At 32.3% G+C, this 16,988-nt stretch overlaps 1 protein-coding gene across 1 annotated transcript in view; it reads left to right on the top strand.

Moving 5' to 3' along the window:
• LOC116769710 (uncharacterized) overlaps window positions 1–16,988 on the top strand; it is an 88,050-nt gene that overhangs the window by 53,920 nt on the left and 17,142 nt on the right. Inside the window, exons 3-4 of the mRNA XM_032660890.2 lie at window positions 15,353–15,490; window positions 16,808–16,985. Of these exons, the coding sequence (XP_032516781.2) occupies window positions 15,353–15,490; window positions 16,808–16,985 (316 nt within the window). The remainder of the gene's footprint in view (window positions 1–15,352; window positions 15,491–16,807; window positions 16,986–16,988) is intronic.

Below are 16,988 nucleotides of genomic sequence, written 5' to 3'. Positions count from 1 at the left end.
TATATGTTTTTAAGTGATTTTAAGATTTAATAATTAAAACTCACCTCTATCTAGCACTATAATAAGTATATAATACAATCATTTATTTTTATTAGTTAGAATATAAAATTTGTAAGTGCTAGAGGTGGGAGCGAGAGGTATAACAGTTAAATCACTGTACAATCTACTGAAATACTTCGAAGACAGGCCTAGTCGGTAAATTTCAAATTTGGTTAGATGGAGAGCTTGGAAGGTGGAGGTGAGCGTTTAACGCGTGTTAGATAGGGGCCCTTTAAACCTACGCCTCGGTCGCAAGTCCCAGGCACTGTTGAAGCTCCTCTCTCTGCCACGTTATGGACCCGACACCCGCATGGTGAATCCATGGAATGTTGAGAAGTTTTCGTCATTTAGTGATATTAAGTTATCATTGCAGGCTTTACTTCAAGCAAACATAAATCTCCGAGGGCTTTCTTGATGGGACCCGAAGACATTGAACAGTTTCATTTAAAAAAATAAGGACATTAAAAATATAAAGTTTAAGGAAACGGATAAACAATACTGATATTGCGTTTCTTTTTAATTAGCAAGATAATTTTATTAGGTATAAGTAAGAAGCACTTTATTCAAAAAGAATCTTTGAATTTTTCATATTTTTATTAATAACATCGAGTGATAAAATATTCGGAGATAAAATTATATTAAAATTAAAATTGCAAAATTTTATACCACCGTTTTTTACCTCATTCGTTTTGTATTCCTTATTCGGTGAAGTGCAAATAGTTGTTAGCACAGTTCCAACGATATGTCTTGTTTTGCGGTAATCCAACACATAACGAGCCAGACACTGTTGATATTTGAGTGGGACTTCAAAATTCGACTGTGAAGCTCGGCCAACCCTGGCTTGTAGTGGCCAGGGATCCGTGTCAGGTGAAATTTGGGTAACATATTCCTCGTCGAGGTATTGGGGTGTGACCAAGAGGTAAATTAAATAGTTTTAAATTATCTTTTACTTTAATTACTTCCTGTTGGAAACTTTTAATGCTAGTTCATCTAAACTCCATGCTGATGTCTTCGTTGTCTTCTTTATACCATTAGATGATGTTCATAAAATATTTCTATGACTTTTAAGACTCCGTTTAAAACACCGCAAATATCTAACTGTAATTCATGAATAAAATATGCTAAATATCTGCATTACCATATTTCCTCGCCGGAAACAGCAGTTGATAAACTCCGGAATTGTGTTGAAGATTATGTACATATATTCTGCTATTCTATTCAGAACATCTTTTATAATAAATTCTATTCTATTCTATTCTATATTGATATTTTAATGCGACTGCACCCTCCCGGCTGGGCTCCACGAAGTTTTCATCGAGATACTTATTCAATGTGGATTTGTTCAATTCTGAATTGAATCGGGAACGGAACAGTCGCGTCAACTGTTGCTTGTCAAGCTGTATGCTCGTTTTTAATCCAGAACTTCAATATATAACATTTGGTCTTGTTTTGTTACCAAAAAACATCAGTTTATTAACAGTGGATAGGTCAATGGTATCGATTATGTGATTACCCTCAAAAGCCGACGACCCTTCGCCGAAACCGTACTAATTAGTGTCAAAACTGTTTAACCTATAAAAGTTAAACAAAACCGGCCGACGCTAGCCACAGGTGAATAAAAACTATCCCTCAGTTTGTACGTCGGTCACGTCTTCCACGATAGACAACAATCGCTTTAGAAGTTTCATCTTCCGTCCGGAAACAATGAAGTTTAAATCGAAAGTTTTCAACTCGCTTAAATCTGTAGAGAACAAATTTGTATGAATCCACTTTGCACCGAAGTTTTGCACTTAATAAAATCTTTTTCGTACACTCAACCGGATATAGCCGGTTAGGACGGCTTTGAACTGGTGAGGGCCACTTACAGCCGGATTGGTTCCACTCGTTGGAAAGGTTCCAGACAATATTTGGTAACATTTGTATGATCATGTTTGCGTTACATGCTGTCGTCTCGTTACAACACTACTCAATCAATGTAGTCATTTCAATAAAAAAAATATTTTTATTATTTTGTTTCTTGGTGTACGGAATGTGAAATATGCTTTTCAGGGAAGACTTCTATGCTACAAATACTTGTTACAGATGACATAATAAATCGTTCTCATGAAGAGGTTCACGGCCTAACTTTTGGTATTTAGGTTTAAGAGTAACGCGGATAAACATTACGTATACTAATATGTTACTTTTATGATATAGATAGTCTATGTCGTGAGGTTTTTTCCTAACAACCCATGCTACTAGAAGGTCCAGGAGAAAATACAAGTTGATTAATATATAATAAACGTACGATAATAATTGAAATATACAAATTACTAACATAAATGAAAGATTATGGACCTTTTATTTTTGACTCAATAATACGAATAAAACATTTCCTGTCATTATGAATAAGTTTGTAGCCTGATCGATATATGTACTAGTGATTTTTTCTTAACAACTTCTCAGCGTTCAATGGATTCACCGTGCGGGCACCGGGACCATCGCGTTGCAGGGAGAAGGGCTTCAACACTGCCTGGGACTTGCGACCCAGGTGTAGGTTTAAAGAGCCCCTATCTGACGCGCGTTAAACGCTCACCTCCACCGTCCGAGCTGCCCTCTCAGAATTAATCTAAAATAATTCAATTAAACAGTTTGAATAAACTAAAATATTTCAATCGAAATCTTGAGCCAGGGATGAAATAAATATTTCATTTGACTTCATTGAAAACAAATTATTAACTTGTTACACGACATTTGAAGGAGGCCTGATAGTTACGAGGTTATGACTTCGGAATGATATCGAAATGAATGAGTAAAAAATAAATAAGGAAGGTTTAAGAAATATTAATATTAATATTATTAATGTATTTGATATGATATTTGTTTTTCCACCAAGAATATACATGTTACTTGCACTATTTCAATCAGCGTGAAATGTCTGTGACACAGCTGTTACGTTTTCCTGATTTGTTTCCTTTACATAACATTATCTGTCACAAAGATCTTTCGTTTAAGAGAATTATGTGTACAATCAAAAAAATCTTCTGTTCATATTAGGATAGGGCTTTAAAATACTCATTTATAGGAGGTATTGTTAGGTGATTCAATTCTATTTTGCTCTTGATATCGCAAGTGGAGTTTTGAATTATGAATTTTAATTTCCACTTTGAACACTCGCCACCTGACACAGTTCGTGAGCTCCGGCGTGATTATAATAAGCGGGCCTCATTATTAAGTTTTTATAAAAGAACATATAACACTATAAATATCGCTTTTTAGAATAATAATAACACTCTTTTTAAATGTTACGAAGAAACAAGTTTTATTTAAAAAAATATATTATTAAATTTTATATAGAAACAGTAAATTTTGTACAAAATGTATGACAAATGTTGTTTCTATTTTCCCCGGCAAAGAATCATGATTTTATGGGAACATTATATAGAACCTCCTTTTATAAAACAAGTCAATTTGGCCGTACAGTCTCAGACGAGACGGAAATTAAATGTCAATTTGGCGACATCCGAGCTTCGACCTATTGTTTTATGTTCAAAGCTATGATCGAATAAAGTTCAATATAAAATATTATTTTTGTTCCGATATAGATGTTTACTTCACGTCTCAGTAACGTATGTACTACTTGTAACGAATGTAAAACGGATCTAACATCCGTTTTTATTACTAAATTCTACAAGAATTGCGTATTTTTCCACATCAGTCAATATTACAAAAAATTTGTCGAAATTAAGAAAACATCTGATTTCGAATATTTATTCTCGAACTATTCACCTTTTACAAGTACTACCGCTCCGCTCTCATAACTTCTCCCCTTCCCAGGTCATATGGTTTGGTACGCGACATTCGACACATTTGGTTTTTGAAAAAGAGCTCGCCTCTCCCCTCTCCCTCACGGAAGAAGAGTTCTCCTATTTATTTAACCTAAATCTGTTGTCATGATACATATACATTTTTTTATTGTAATTAGATCGCCTCTTAATGTTCAAGTGTTTTACTTTCATGGCTCAGATCACAATGCATCGTGATTAATGATTAATTTAAATCTTGAATATCTTTTTGATTCAAATAGTTTTAGCAGAGAGCACTCAGTACTCGTAACGTAAACAGTGACAGGAGTTTTGTTATAAAAATGAGGTACTTCGAAAATACTTAATGGAGAGCCGAGTTAATGTAAAAGTCTCTTCGATATGGCAATTAATTTCATTGTATCAAAGGATTATTCTCAGTTAATGCGTTTTTAAATTAATGCGTTTTATATATTACTCAATCAATTTTATTATAAATATTATATACATTTTAATTTGTGTATCACAATAACTTATTTTCGATCTCATTCTTTAGAAATTAATAATATTTTATATGTACTAGTAATTAATCTAATTAGTTATATACTTAGTTTTATAATACAAACATGTTTTATACAGAAAAAATTGAAATTTCAGACTTTACTTAATCTTTTGAAATATTGTATTGAGCGGACTGAAATACTGGGTGTCAGTAAAAGAAGAAACACTACTATACTATACTATAATACTTGATATAAATACTTTTATCTACAGTTTATCTAAAGTATATGCGTCTTTGATTACCCCAAATCTACTTTCACACTACTTAGAACAACTGCCCCATTTCGGGCGCCATAATTAACACAACCCCTTTTCTGTTTCCGAGTTATAAAAATTCAAGAGCAATCTTAAAGTTTTCCCGAAAGTTTTATTTAGATTTGACGTTAATTTGGACATTTATATTTATGAGATTGAGTTGTACAAATAAACAGGCTCATCTTCTAACTTCTAAATTAGTTGATTATGTGTACCTAGCTTTACCTACAAGAAAATCTAAACTTTAATTGAAGAGTCTTTTTGTATGTCATATTGATATCTTTTCCTAAAATCCTGTGAAAATAAGCACCAAAGCTAAATCTAAAATTATTATTATTTAAATTTTATCTGCAACATTTGGATTTTGACCGAAATTTTACTTACAGATTGTCAATGTCGTAAGGAGTAACTTAGGCTACTTTTTTACGTATATGTTCTTAGGGCTATAGTTAATAACTGATTTTTAATGATGTTTAGTCCTATCGTCACTGAGTTAGAATCTAATGTTGGGATCTTCAAGAAATGTAATAAAACCTCTGAAGGCTGATGAAGATGTAGGTCAATGGTTGTTTGCTACGCGGACAAAGCAGCCGGCAACAGCTAGTATTATATAAAAATACTAACATTATTAAAAAAAAAACAAGAGTTGAATAAATCAAAATAAAAAAACAAAAAGCTTTTTAGAACGGTTTTAATTCCATCAAATGTGTATGACTTTCAATTTCATAGCATCTTTGATGTGAGTAATTGTTGTCTGACATCAATACTCGAAAGTATGCCAGTGAAATGGGCTAACATGAGCCTTTGTGGCTAAAGAGAACCCGGATTACAACTTCCACGGAAACGTACAAGAATTTACTTGTTTTAGAATACTGAATTTAATTTAAAACGAAAGCTCAATGAGATTATAAAAACATGTAGTGAATTAAAGTTTAATTTCAAATATCAAATAATTCTCTAATTGGACAACTAATTTATTGTAACGGACAAAAGGTGTCCTTTAATCCTGTCAAAAAACTTAATGTTTGCACTTTATAATTTAAAATATTTATACTCTTGATAAACTATTACGTGTTGTTGATATTAATAATAAAATTTCATTATTGAAAACGGCAGATATGCGAAATTATAAAAATATTTTTCGTTAGATTTCGTAAGTCGAATAATTAAAATGATGTAATATTTTGCTTACATATGTAAATTATTAATAATTTAAAATATACAAAACGAAACCGTGAAAACATGCACAAAACGGATTTTTATATACTTCGTAAACAATTATAGTAATCGTCGTCTGATCGTTTAAATCATTACGTTACTGTCGGGGAGGGAGCACTAATGTCGTCACTAATGTCAAATACTCGTATATATTTTACTGGAATAAAAGTAACAAACGCGTTCTTTCAATTTGACGTAACAAAAAAGAATTAGTTACCCGCTAATGGACGTCCGGGGTTTGTTAAAATTCTGAACAAAAATATTAAAAGCTCATTCATTTGAGACTTCGTCGGCCGACAATGTTGAAAAAATTACACTCTTATTTTCAAAGAGTTATTTAATGTTTATTATACTATAATCTAGAAACTTCTTGAACAGTACGATGTGTTCTTCCTTTGAATGTAATATACTTTTTATATCCTTTAATTTTTGTCTATCTATCGCATGTCGCATCGTAGCGGTCACACACTAGAAGTAAGTTTTGAGGAAGTCGTTGTGGACAAAGACAATATTGCGTCGCTAATGGCTGGTATTGTCTAAATCACTATCGACTTACAAGTGATTGTATTTTATTATTTTGTTCGCTGAGATAAAACACACGCTTAAATACCGCGCCCACAATTCATTTCACAAATTATACACGCATTCAATTATCAAATTGAGACTCAGCGTGAACACTGATGGCTTATGTTATTGAATAGTTTTCTAATAATTTTCAATAAAACTGATTTGTTTGTATCAGTTCAAATATTTTATTTTCATATCAAGTTACGAGTTGAATGATTGAACCGAACAAAAAAAGTATGCTATTTTCATTCAATCGATACTCATAAGCTCCGTTACGTTCATTTGTGAAAATATATGTCAACAGATTTAACGTGACTTTATAACATTGAATAATATTTAAAATTCACCAAAAATAATATGATAAAAAATGCTTTTATTTATTTCGGTGATATCATTAGCACTATCTTAGTATCTATTTGTGAATTTTTCACTCATTTCCAAATACCATGTAACAGCTGAGAGCAGCAATCCCTTAAAAGATACGAACCCTGCTTCTGCTTAGGTTTTTTCAGAAATAATCAACAGATATACGTACTTAACCCTAACACACAGCGCAACATACTTCAAGCCTTGACCCTTTAACTGAATCGCCACATGCGAGAATCACAGCTATCCATAATTTAAACTGAGCGTTTGTTTCATCCGAGTTTATAACGGTTAAATCAAAAACTACAAACCTTATCAGACGGAGAGCGGAAGACAAATATGAAATATTAATAACGAAGTGTATCAGGCTGTATTAAATTAATATAATTATTTTGATATAATTAAATCCCGGCAACCAGGTAATGGGTGACGGTAACTAATTGAAAGTGACGCTCGGAATAATTAAAATATTCGCTTTGAGTTTGCAACATTCACTTTATTATGAATAATGAAGGTGTTCGTAAGAATTTTAACGGCTATATTTTTCACGATATTATATATATGTCAACTGTTACCTGACGTGGGCGTATTGATTGTTAGAGGCCCAAATTGTTTCAATATCCCTAATCCTATCACTGTATTAATTAGATCTATTCTATTTCAGGACCTATTTTTTAGTATATTTATAGCAAATTGTCAACAATCGTGTATATGTTAACATGTTGAAAAGTCAGACACTGTCATCTCGTCTGCTCGTGATCTCGGGTGCTGTGATGTAACCGAAACGTAAGGAGTATGTCGTATAAAATAATATAAAACTCATCGTCTGTACATCTGATTATATTAGTTTTATTTGAATGAAAACGTATAGAAAAGTCTCTGAAAATAATCATGGTTCATGCTTAAATTATTATCTTTTTTTACATTAATTAATTAATATGTTTTGTATGTACTGATAAAGAATCACTAACATTGCAATCTTTCTATATGTGTAATGTTTTGGAGTTATTTCTTAATATACTACTAATTAACATTAGTACAATGCATTATCAATAATTCGTTATTTGCTTCGTGACCTTAAATCCCATTTTGGTCATGACCAGGAATTCCCAGGATGAATTATATCCAAGAAAAGACGTGCCAAATGGTGCGGACGGGGTCAGATATGGACGGGAAATATCCATTTATAATGAAATAGTTGACCCAAACAGTCTCTTACAAGGACTTATATTTGTCGTAATCGGAGAAGATTTAAAATTGTATATATTTATCAATCCCATATACATTAATATAAAATAAATAATTAAATCATTCTATATATACGAAAAAGTTACACAATGAAATACATTTGTTATAAGTAATCACTATACATTAAATGTAAAAATCTTGACTCAAAAGCTGTGTAAGCAGAAGTAACACCTGTAAGAAATATTATGCAAAAAATTATTCGGTAATTTTAGTGAAACACACGCCTAAGAAATTTAAAAAAAAGCATATATACGGTCGAATTGAGAAACCTCCTCCTTTTTGAAGTCGATAAAAAAAAACATGTGTAGGTACATGATTGTGTATTTCTTGAAAAATACATAATCGTAGAAAACCAACCTAAATAAAAACTCTTAATGGTTTAATATAGAAAATGAAATAATGGACTACTTACACATTACATTCCAATAATCTGGGCAACCCAGGTTAATAGGTTGATCGAAGCAACTCCCCGGAGTACTCTCAGAGAAACCCGTCCGCATCTCAGTCGAATCACTTCTCATTTCCCCGAACGGAAATAATCTGTTGGAGGCTTAAGCTTGTTTACACGTGTGTGCCTTATTTGTTTTTACATTACAGTATAATTTTATGTTAAGCCCGCTCTAGACTCGACACCTTCACGGACGTAACGATAACAGAGCATGACAAAAGTTTACTTAATATTTTCCATATTAATTCCTAAATTGATTTTAAAATAGAACGGTTCTACTAAACTAAACAAAGACTATTTTTAACTAGCTGCTTGTTATCTAGAAGAAAGAATAATTAGTTAAATGTTTAAAAGGAATTACGGATAAATTGTATTAAGGTTTTTTATAATCTTGTTCACGCATGATATTATTTTTAACTCACGAGTCTAAAAGGGGTGTTATGAGTTATAAGTTATCTGTGGTATCGTAGCTCGCAAACGGATAGACCGACTTCAATAAGGTTTTATCTGTGTCAAAGCCAGTTTCCTTGCGGTGGTTCTGGGCCATGTTTGTTTAAATTAGTCTAATAGCTTAAAAGTATCAGCTCAGTTCCAAAATGATGTGAGATATTTTTAATCTATATTTACTCGATTTCGTGCCTCACGCGTGCCAGTATAGTTATCGTAAAATGACAATTAATACTTTGGGGTTATTAAAACCTTAAAATATTATTTTGTGTAGATATTTGTGTTAATCATTTCGTAGAAGAAATTTGCTCTTTCAAAGATTCCATCTCGTAATTTTAATAAATAAATTTCTTCAATGAAATATAATTACAGAAACATTATATTTTAAATGAAAGCTCGCGTAGGATTATATTAATTTCGTATAAATACATATATCACAAGTAAATTAAAACCAGACAAGAAAGTAATAGAAAGAAATATAGTAAGTCAGCCTAACATTTAAACATGTAGTTCACATTTTAATAAAGCGATAATGTAAACATTAAATTAAACACGTATAATACACACACAAATACAATCACAAAGAAACATATTAGCCATGAGACGTGAAACACAGTCAGAGTACATTTACAGCAAAGTAATCTTCTGGGCTCTGATGGATGTGCAAATCAATTTGATATCGTTTTTTTTTATATATAATGTAGCCACTTTAAATAAAAATCTACAATATCGGAGTCTCGGGCGGGAGCTGGGAGAGGTGTCAAAGAAATACCGTTTCTTTATCTCTGAAAGGCATCTCGAACGAACCCTCAAAGAAATTGAGTCCTCCGAATCTAAGCCTATTAAACGTAATGGGTACAAATTGTTACGAAATCTTTCGATATTTTTCCTTTGATTATTTATAACGGGTCGCCGGCTTTAAACATCGTTTGTGCTTTACACTTAGTTATACGCTCGACGGTTTCAGCCGTCACCGGTCCGAAGACTCGATAATATTCTGATGGAAATATTACTTATTAAATATGTATTAGTTTATAGATAATTATAATGGAATAACTTGGTACATTATCAGCGTGAATGTACACAGTTTTATCCTTCATAATTTCCTCAGTATCTGTTGCCTGAAGCGAGATGAACCGAATACAACTTATAAACTATCGGAGTATTTATTCTTTATCCAGACTCCTAAACCTTCTAAACCCGCTTATTTCAGAAACAATTTCTTTTAGTTTTAATTTAAAAACAACTGAACCATTTGATACAATAAATAAAGATAAAATATATTTATATTTACAACCCCTGCAAATTAAGGATGCACGTGGATAGCCAGGCCAAAAGCATTAGCGGAGTGAGTTATAGAGCTCGTAATATGGAACAGAGATGTTGGTAAGATTGAGGGACTTTAAATTACTTTGAAATTTAAGCTTTGGAATATTCTTTATTTAAGAAATTCAATAATGTTCTATAGTTAACACGTCAAACATAAACTCCTACTTATATTAATGATTTGTTTATAGTGTATAAATAATCAGTTAAACAGAATATTTCGACGTATAATTTATATAAAGCGGGCATTTTAACGCACACGTGGATACAAATGGGACAATGGTATAAAAGTAATCTGAGCGGTAGAAAGGCGTGAACAATGAAACTAATATACTGCTGTTGGAGACGCGTCTGTGATGAGTTCACACTGACGAGAGGAGCGATAAGCGTTTTCATCATCAGAACAAACGAAACGAAAATATTACCATTGTGTTTCTTGTGTAACATAGGTAGTAACATTTAAGTATTAATTGTAAATGCTGCTAATATTGTTTTAGTGAGTTATTGTATGTATTTGTTAATCAAACATGTATTTTTTTTTTATTATAATTTCAATTACAGTTAAGTATGTAATAAGTTAAATAAATGTCTTATTGTGAACCAAAATTTAGGATAATAATCATCATATCAATAAAAAAATACAGTTTTTAACGAAAATAACATTGTTTTCACTTAGATTAATAACAACGGAAGAGATTTGATATACATTAGGTTTCTGCAGTGCCGTGGATTTCTGCTTGGATGTTGTGATAAGTAAGAGCAAGATATTCTAATCTAATACTACACTCGGCTGCGTAATGAGATTTGTAATTTACGTTTTATAGCGTTTACGGTTATAATTTATGGCGTCCCATTGAGATAATCGGCGAAACCGTCACAGTTTCCTGGCTACACGTTTGTATGACACGTTTTTTGTGTTACCCACATCATTATATCATTAAACAATCGAGATATTTTTTAATTATAATCTTATTAAGTAGAACCAACGAGCATTGATGTTCTAAACAAAACCCTAAAATTATCATACATTTATAATATGTAAAAAAAATATTAATTCAAATGATATGTTTAAAAAAACCTTACTCAGTCAACACGTATGTCAAATCGTAATCGATACTAAACACTTATACATAATGTCTATACAAAAAGTTTACACGAATAATGTTTAGGTAACTATAGCAACTTGTAGTAGGAGTATATCGAGATTTATCTCTACCTTAAAGCTCTTATCTCTCATGTGACAATAGAAGTTACTTTGCTATACGTGTTGGAAAATAGAGAACGTTCAATGCATCTGTTACGTGTCCTGCTAATAATGTTAAGTGAGACGTGCCTTGTATGTCTTGGACTTGGAAAAATTGGACAGAAATTGACTGCTCGACTTATATGATTATAGTTGTAGTGCGACGATCCGTAAACCAATTTCTTTCTAAGATCTAATCTCGTTCAAATTGCGGGTTTTTCTTATGTATATTTGTTCTGTTCCCATCGATAAGTAAACCTGCATTATAGTAAACCTTTTTTTATAAAGCACCTTTTTATTAGTCCCTTTCATTCAAATAAATTCAAAGGTGGAGTGTAAGAGGCTTTAGCTGAATTGGATTACAAAGAATTGCCACAGACGGACATTATTGAACCCTATTTTATATTATATCAGTTGGGTTCACTATTTATTTATTTAGCATAACTTTTTTTTAATAAATATTCGTGAATTTTCCACCGTATTAAAGCTATTAACTAATTTTTATTAAATAATTACGTTATCAGATAATTCTTCGTCATAAAACTATCTGAAAGTACAAATTGTTCTTGCTGATATTAAATTTTCAGTAACCATGGCAGCACGGAGAACCGACCGCAGCATCCAATCGCGGTCACGAGATATATCGAATCTTATCTTTGTCGGTTAAACTCAAAGTTATAATTGTTGAAGCTTATAGATTTGGTGCAGGAAACTAATTATTAGTGTTCTGAAATGAACATAGCACTTATTAGTTTGTTATACAGCGAACTATTTCACTAAGATACAGCCAATTATAAGTTAGAGTTAAAAACGCATATTTTTTTTCTATTACAGGATGTTTGTTTTTAACATAAAATATATATAACGGTCTTAATACATTCATATATAATAAAAATAAATTAAAAAATCATTTATTGTTTAAAAAAAGCAGCATCCGGATCGTATAAAGAAATTCCAAATAGATATCGGGTACAAGTTATTCAAACAGAAGTCTTCACACCATAGATATATTACATTTTATTGCGCGACACGGAATAGACGAAATAAAGTCAGAAAACCGTATTGGAAAAGGAATCGTATTAGAAAGAACTTTTACCAAATATCTGCTGATGGATTTTTTGTTAGCAAAACTGGACATAAGGTCCAAATTACCTTTCAATTGATGTGGGACTGTAATAGCTGGAATATGTGTGCGTTTTACGTAAACATCTTGAGGGACGTATTTATATAGTTCAGATTTGGTCTCCTTTCAATGACGTTAGCATAATAACGTTAAAATCGGGTCCTTGGAAGGATGAATAGCATTGGTTCTTTGCATTATATACAGTATACATAAAACAATGAATAGCCCTGAACCATTGGTATACAAAGATATATAAGATATATACGCTACACAAGACGCCGCGATAAACTTAAAAGCTTCCACTTTAATAATACTTGACGAGGAATATAGAAAAAATGTGATATTCTAAGTCTTCACCCAACGGAAATAATTTTCCCCCGAAACGCATTACCTGCGCCCTCGGGAAGCTTTTATAAAGTGCTATATTGTTATCACTTCCCTTAGACTTTCATATTGTAAGTGCGGCAAATTATCACTCAATCTAGAAGAAGAATATCTACACTCTTCCTTTATAATTATTTCACTTTTAACTAGAGATTATTTTAAGAATATTGATTTGCATGTAGAAAATAAAATAAACATCTTTATTATTGTATCGCTTGTGACGAATTCTCGCGATACAATCATATAATTTGAAACGTAAAAGCTTCTGATATGTATATTTTCCTGTTCCATTTTCGCATGCATTATACAAATGACGCAGAACTCCGATAAGTGGTTTAAGGATGAATGAAAAACTGTAGCTCGGGTTACCAGCACGATATATACATATGTTGGCGTGCTGGAATCGGGGACCTCATTTATTTTAACGGAAAAAAGTGGTGTATAGAGTATACATTCCATGTATTGGAACTGGTATGAACTAATCCTCTATATATTACTGTGCAAACATTCTATATGAGCCAATAACATTTTCCTTCGTTTATTTCCCATCTAATCCACCTCTTAACAACGCTTCTATAACTTACAGAATAAGAAATTAAAGTAGCTGTACCGGCCTTTAAACGAGAGAGTATAAAAATAATTAACTTATCGTTTTTCAATATTTAGTTACTAACAGTAGCATTTAGCCTTTGGCCAAATAAAAAAGGGTTTGAGGCGTCATAGCTGCAGCGGATGATCCCATTTGGATGCAATTTTTTGTTATTTGTAAACGAATTCGATTTGGTTCTTGGCTGTTTGGTTAATATCGATGTAATAATGTAAGTGTGTGGACTCTTTTCCAAAATGATGTAAAGCATTTCTGACGTATTACTACTTGATCGAGTGCCTCAAGCGTGCCTTTATGATCGTTAATATTAAGGTCTATTTTAAAACAAATATTTATAACATAAAGCCAACATTTTCGACCACCAGGAAACCCTGCTTATATTTAACGTCACATAGCAATTACAAGCTTTTATTATTAAATTTATAAGAATAGGGACGGAACAATGAACATTTCAAAGAATTTTAATAGGAATTCTGTTGCTGTGAGGACAGCTCGTGACTGTATACCTGGCGGAAGTGGATAAAGCTGACGGTTTTAATGAAGCCCTAGATTTATGAAGCTTTCGTTAACCAGATGCACAGCTTAGGGTCACATTATTAACTGTAACATTTTATATATGCAAAACAATCAATATATTATTATTAATATACATACAAAGTTTGCTTGGACTACAACAAATAGATGACCCTTTTCAAGAGAGATCTGTCTATGTTTATAAAATACGTGCGCAATAAATAATTTATCTGTATCTGTGAACATTTTAAGAAGATTTAATTTTTAAACATTATTATAGGATGTTGTGTTTATTTAGATTAATTTAGAAATGACGGAAGCAACGACCTTAACTTTTATAATATTATTTGTTAGAGAAATAGTAATACCCATAGTGCAAATTATCTTAATTATTACTTATTTTTATTCTACTTCTCTATATTATTAAGTAAGTAGTGTCTTTATAAACAAAATGAAACATGATGTCGGGAAATGTTATTGTCCACATAAAACAAATGCGTAATTCGTTTTTGTAAATTAATTACAAATTTAAGCATAATTTTTTCAACATTGTCGGAAAGAACTCGTAAAATATTGCTCCTGAAAGGCTCCTTATGTACAATTATATTTATTAAAAAGGTATATTTACTTAGATACTCAAAAATTCAAAAAGTATGAGATTCTTTATCGGTGATTATTATTTTCTTAACGGAAGTAATTTACATTAATCAATTGAGAAACGTCGATATTGGTGTCAACTTGGTTAAAATGGTTTTAAGAATATCAAAATAGATCTAAAATTCATTTGATTTTGTGGGAAAAACTTCACGTAACTGGAAAAGCACTTCATATTATGACAGAGAATGTTATAACAAGTGATATGCTTCATGGATGCGAACCCAACTCAAAGGTGAAATATTAAAGTTTTTAATATACAAAACCAGAAGTTGTTTAGTTTATTAAATTCCTGTCTGGCTGCGGCGTTATCATTCAGGCGCGCACCGACCCCGAGTGGTTACGTTCACTTTGAAATGAGGTACCAGATTCCTTAAAAGAGATTCCTTTGTTCAAGGGTAACGCGACTGTTTTGACAATTCTTTTTTTTTTGAAAGGCAGAAATTTAATAAAAGCTGTTTTTATATATATTATTTTCTAGCACACTTCACACAGATATGAGATCGCGACCGATACAGTTTACAGCGATGTGATATAATGAGACGTAATTCATAGAAGATTTATTTTGCAGTCACGTCACGAGGACCGCGAGCTGGTTACCGCCGGCGGAGAGTTGGCCCGTCAAGGATGCAGAGAGTCCGGACGAAGAGGATCTGCCCTACGGCTGGGAACAGGCGCTCGATAACAGAGGGAAACCGTACTACATCAAGTATGTAGCGTCCACATCACTTGCGTGAAGATACAATAAAATATTTGTGATTTTGACAAACACTGGGCATATTGTTTTAAAACCCTCTCGTTCAAAAAAACCTAAAATTTAATAGCAGATTAATGATTATTTAACAAATATTTCAACTTTAATATCGAGCTTGGATAGAGGATTAAAATCTGTATTCGATTGTATGTACTTACAGTTGAGAAAAAGAAATGACCGTTTGTTAGTGGTTGCTTCCCCTAAAGATGGACAGGATAAAGGGAATGATGCATTATTTCAAAGGCCTCTGTATTATAATTTTCAGAAATATGTTTGGTTTCTTTCTCAATTTATTCTTGTTCTTCGAAAAAAGACAATATAAATTTGTTAATTTCAATAACACTTAATGCTGTGACAATGAGTGTACTGTAATCATGACAACAATATGTCAAATTATGCCTTTGAGTCTTTTCCGTAGCATTGACGACAGGAAACTTAAATGGGTGCCACTGGACTCCTAAGTATTGTAGATCGTGTTAATGTTTTGTTTTGTTAGCTAGTATTAGATGTCTCCAGATGAGAACAGATTTCCAGATTGAGACCTATAATTAGTGGATTAACAACAAGCACATCTCAAGAAACACTTCATTATGACATTTTTCTATACAACTATCATACAACTGTCTCTAGATCCAGTTTGCTTTGTAAGGACTAAATCATAATACATTTCGCTGATTCCTAGAGATTATAGTTCAATTTTGAAACGTTAGCAACAGTATTTATAATGTTAGAGTCTTAAACTTGTGTCTTCACCAAAAAAATGTCAGCTTGGCACATAACGATCTGTTCCAGGGAGGTTTTCATGTGATTTTTATCATTTTCTCTTCCACTTGTTCACTAAAATGCGCCTTCAGTGACGTTTTTAACCTAGCAGCAAGTGTTTCTCGTTTGAAATGTCGCTGTTATATGAAAAGCGAAAATCACAAGTTTAGGAAATGTCGGGACAGCGTTATATAGTGAATGTTTGTTTATTGCATTGATAATGTGACCTTCCAATAGAAGACGGTCATGAAGCTGGTAAGATAATATGATTGTTGAGGACCTACGAAACGGTAATTGTCAAATGAAACCCTTAAACAATTCGCTAACACTAATAGAATGCAGCGAACTTAATAATGGACTTAAATTGATAACTTTATATTCAATAGTATTTTAAATAAAATAGCCTTTTATATTTTTGGTTAATGTCACCGGTTTTCATGATTATTTTTGTATCCTTAACTTGAGTTCTATGTATAATAATTTACTGAAATGTCATGTTATGATTTTCAGTCACCTTAATAAAACAACCACATACGTGGCACCGGAAGGCTGTTCCTGCGAGTCACCACCAGCTCCTCGGGATGTGGTTCTCGATAGAGATCCAGAGCTCGGCTTCGGTTTCGTCGCCGGTTCAGAAAAACCAGTTCTAGTTCGTTTTGTCACCGACAACTCACCGAGTGTCGGAAAGGTA

This window comes from Danaus plexippus, chromosome 14 (genome assembly GCF_018135715.1).
Source record: "Danaus plexippus chromosome 14, MEX_DaPlex, whole genome shotgun sequence".
Lineage (NCBI taxonomy): Eukaryota > Metazoa > Arthropoda > Insecta > Lepidoptera > Nymphalidae > Danaus > Danaus plexippus.
Note: the sequence above shows the minus strand (reverse complement) of the source record. Positions and strands in the feature narration are given on the sequence as shown.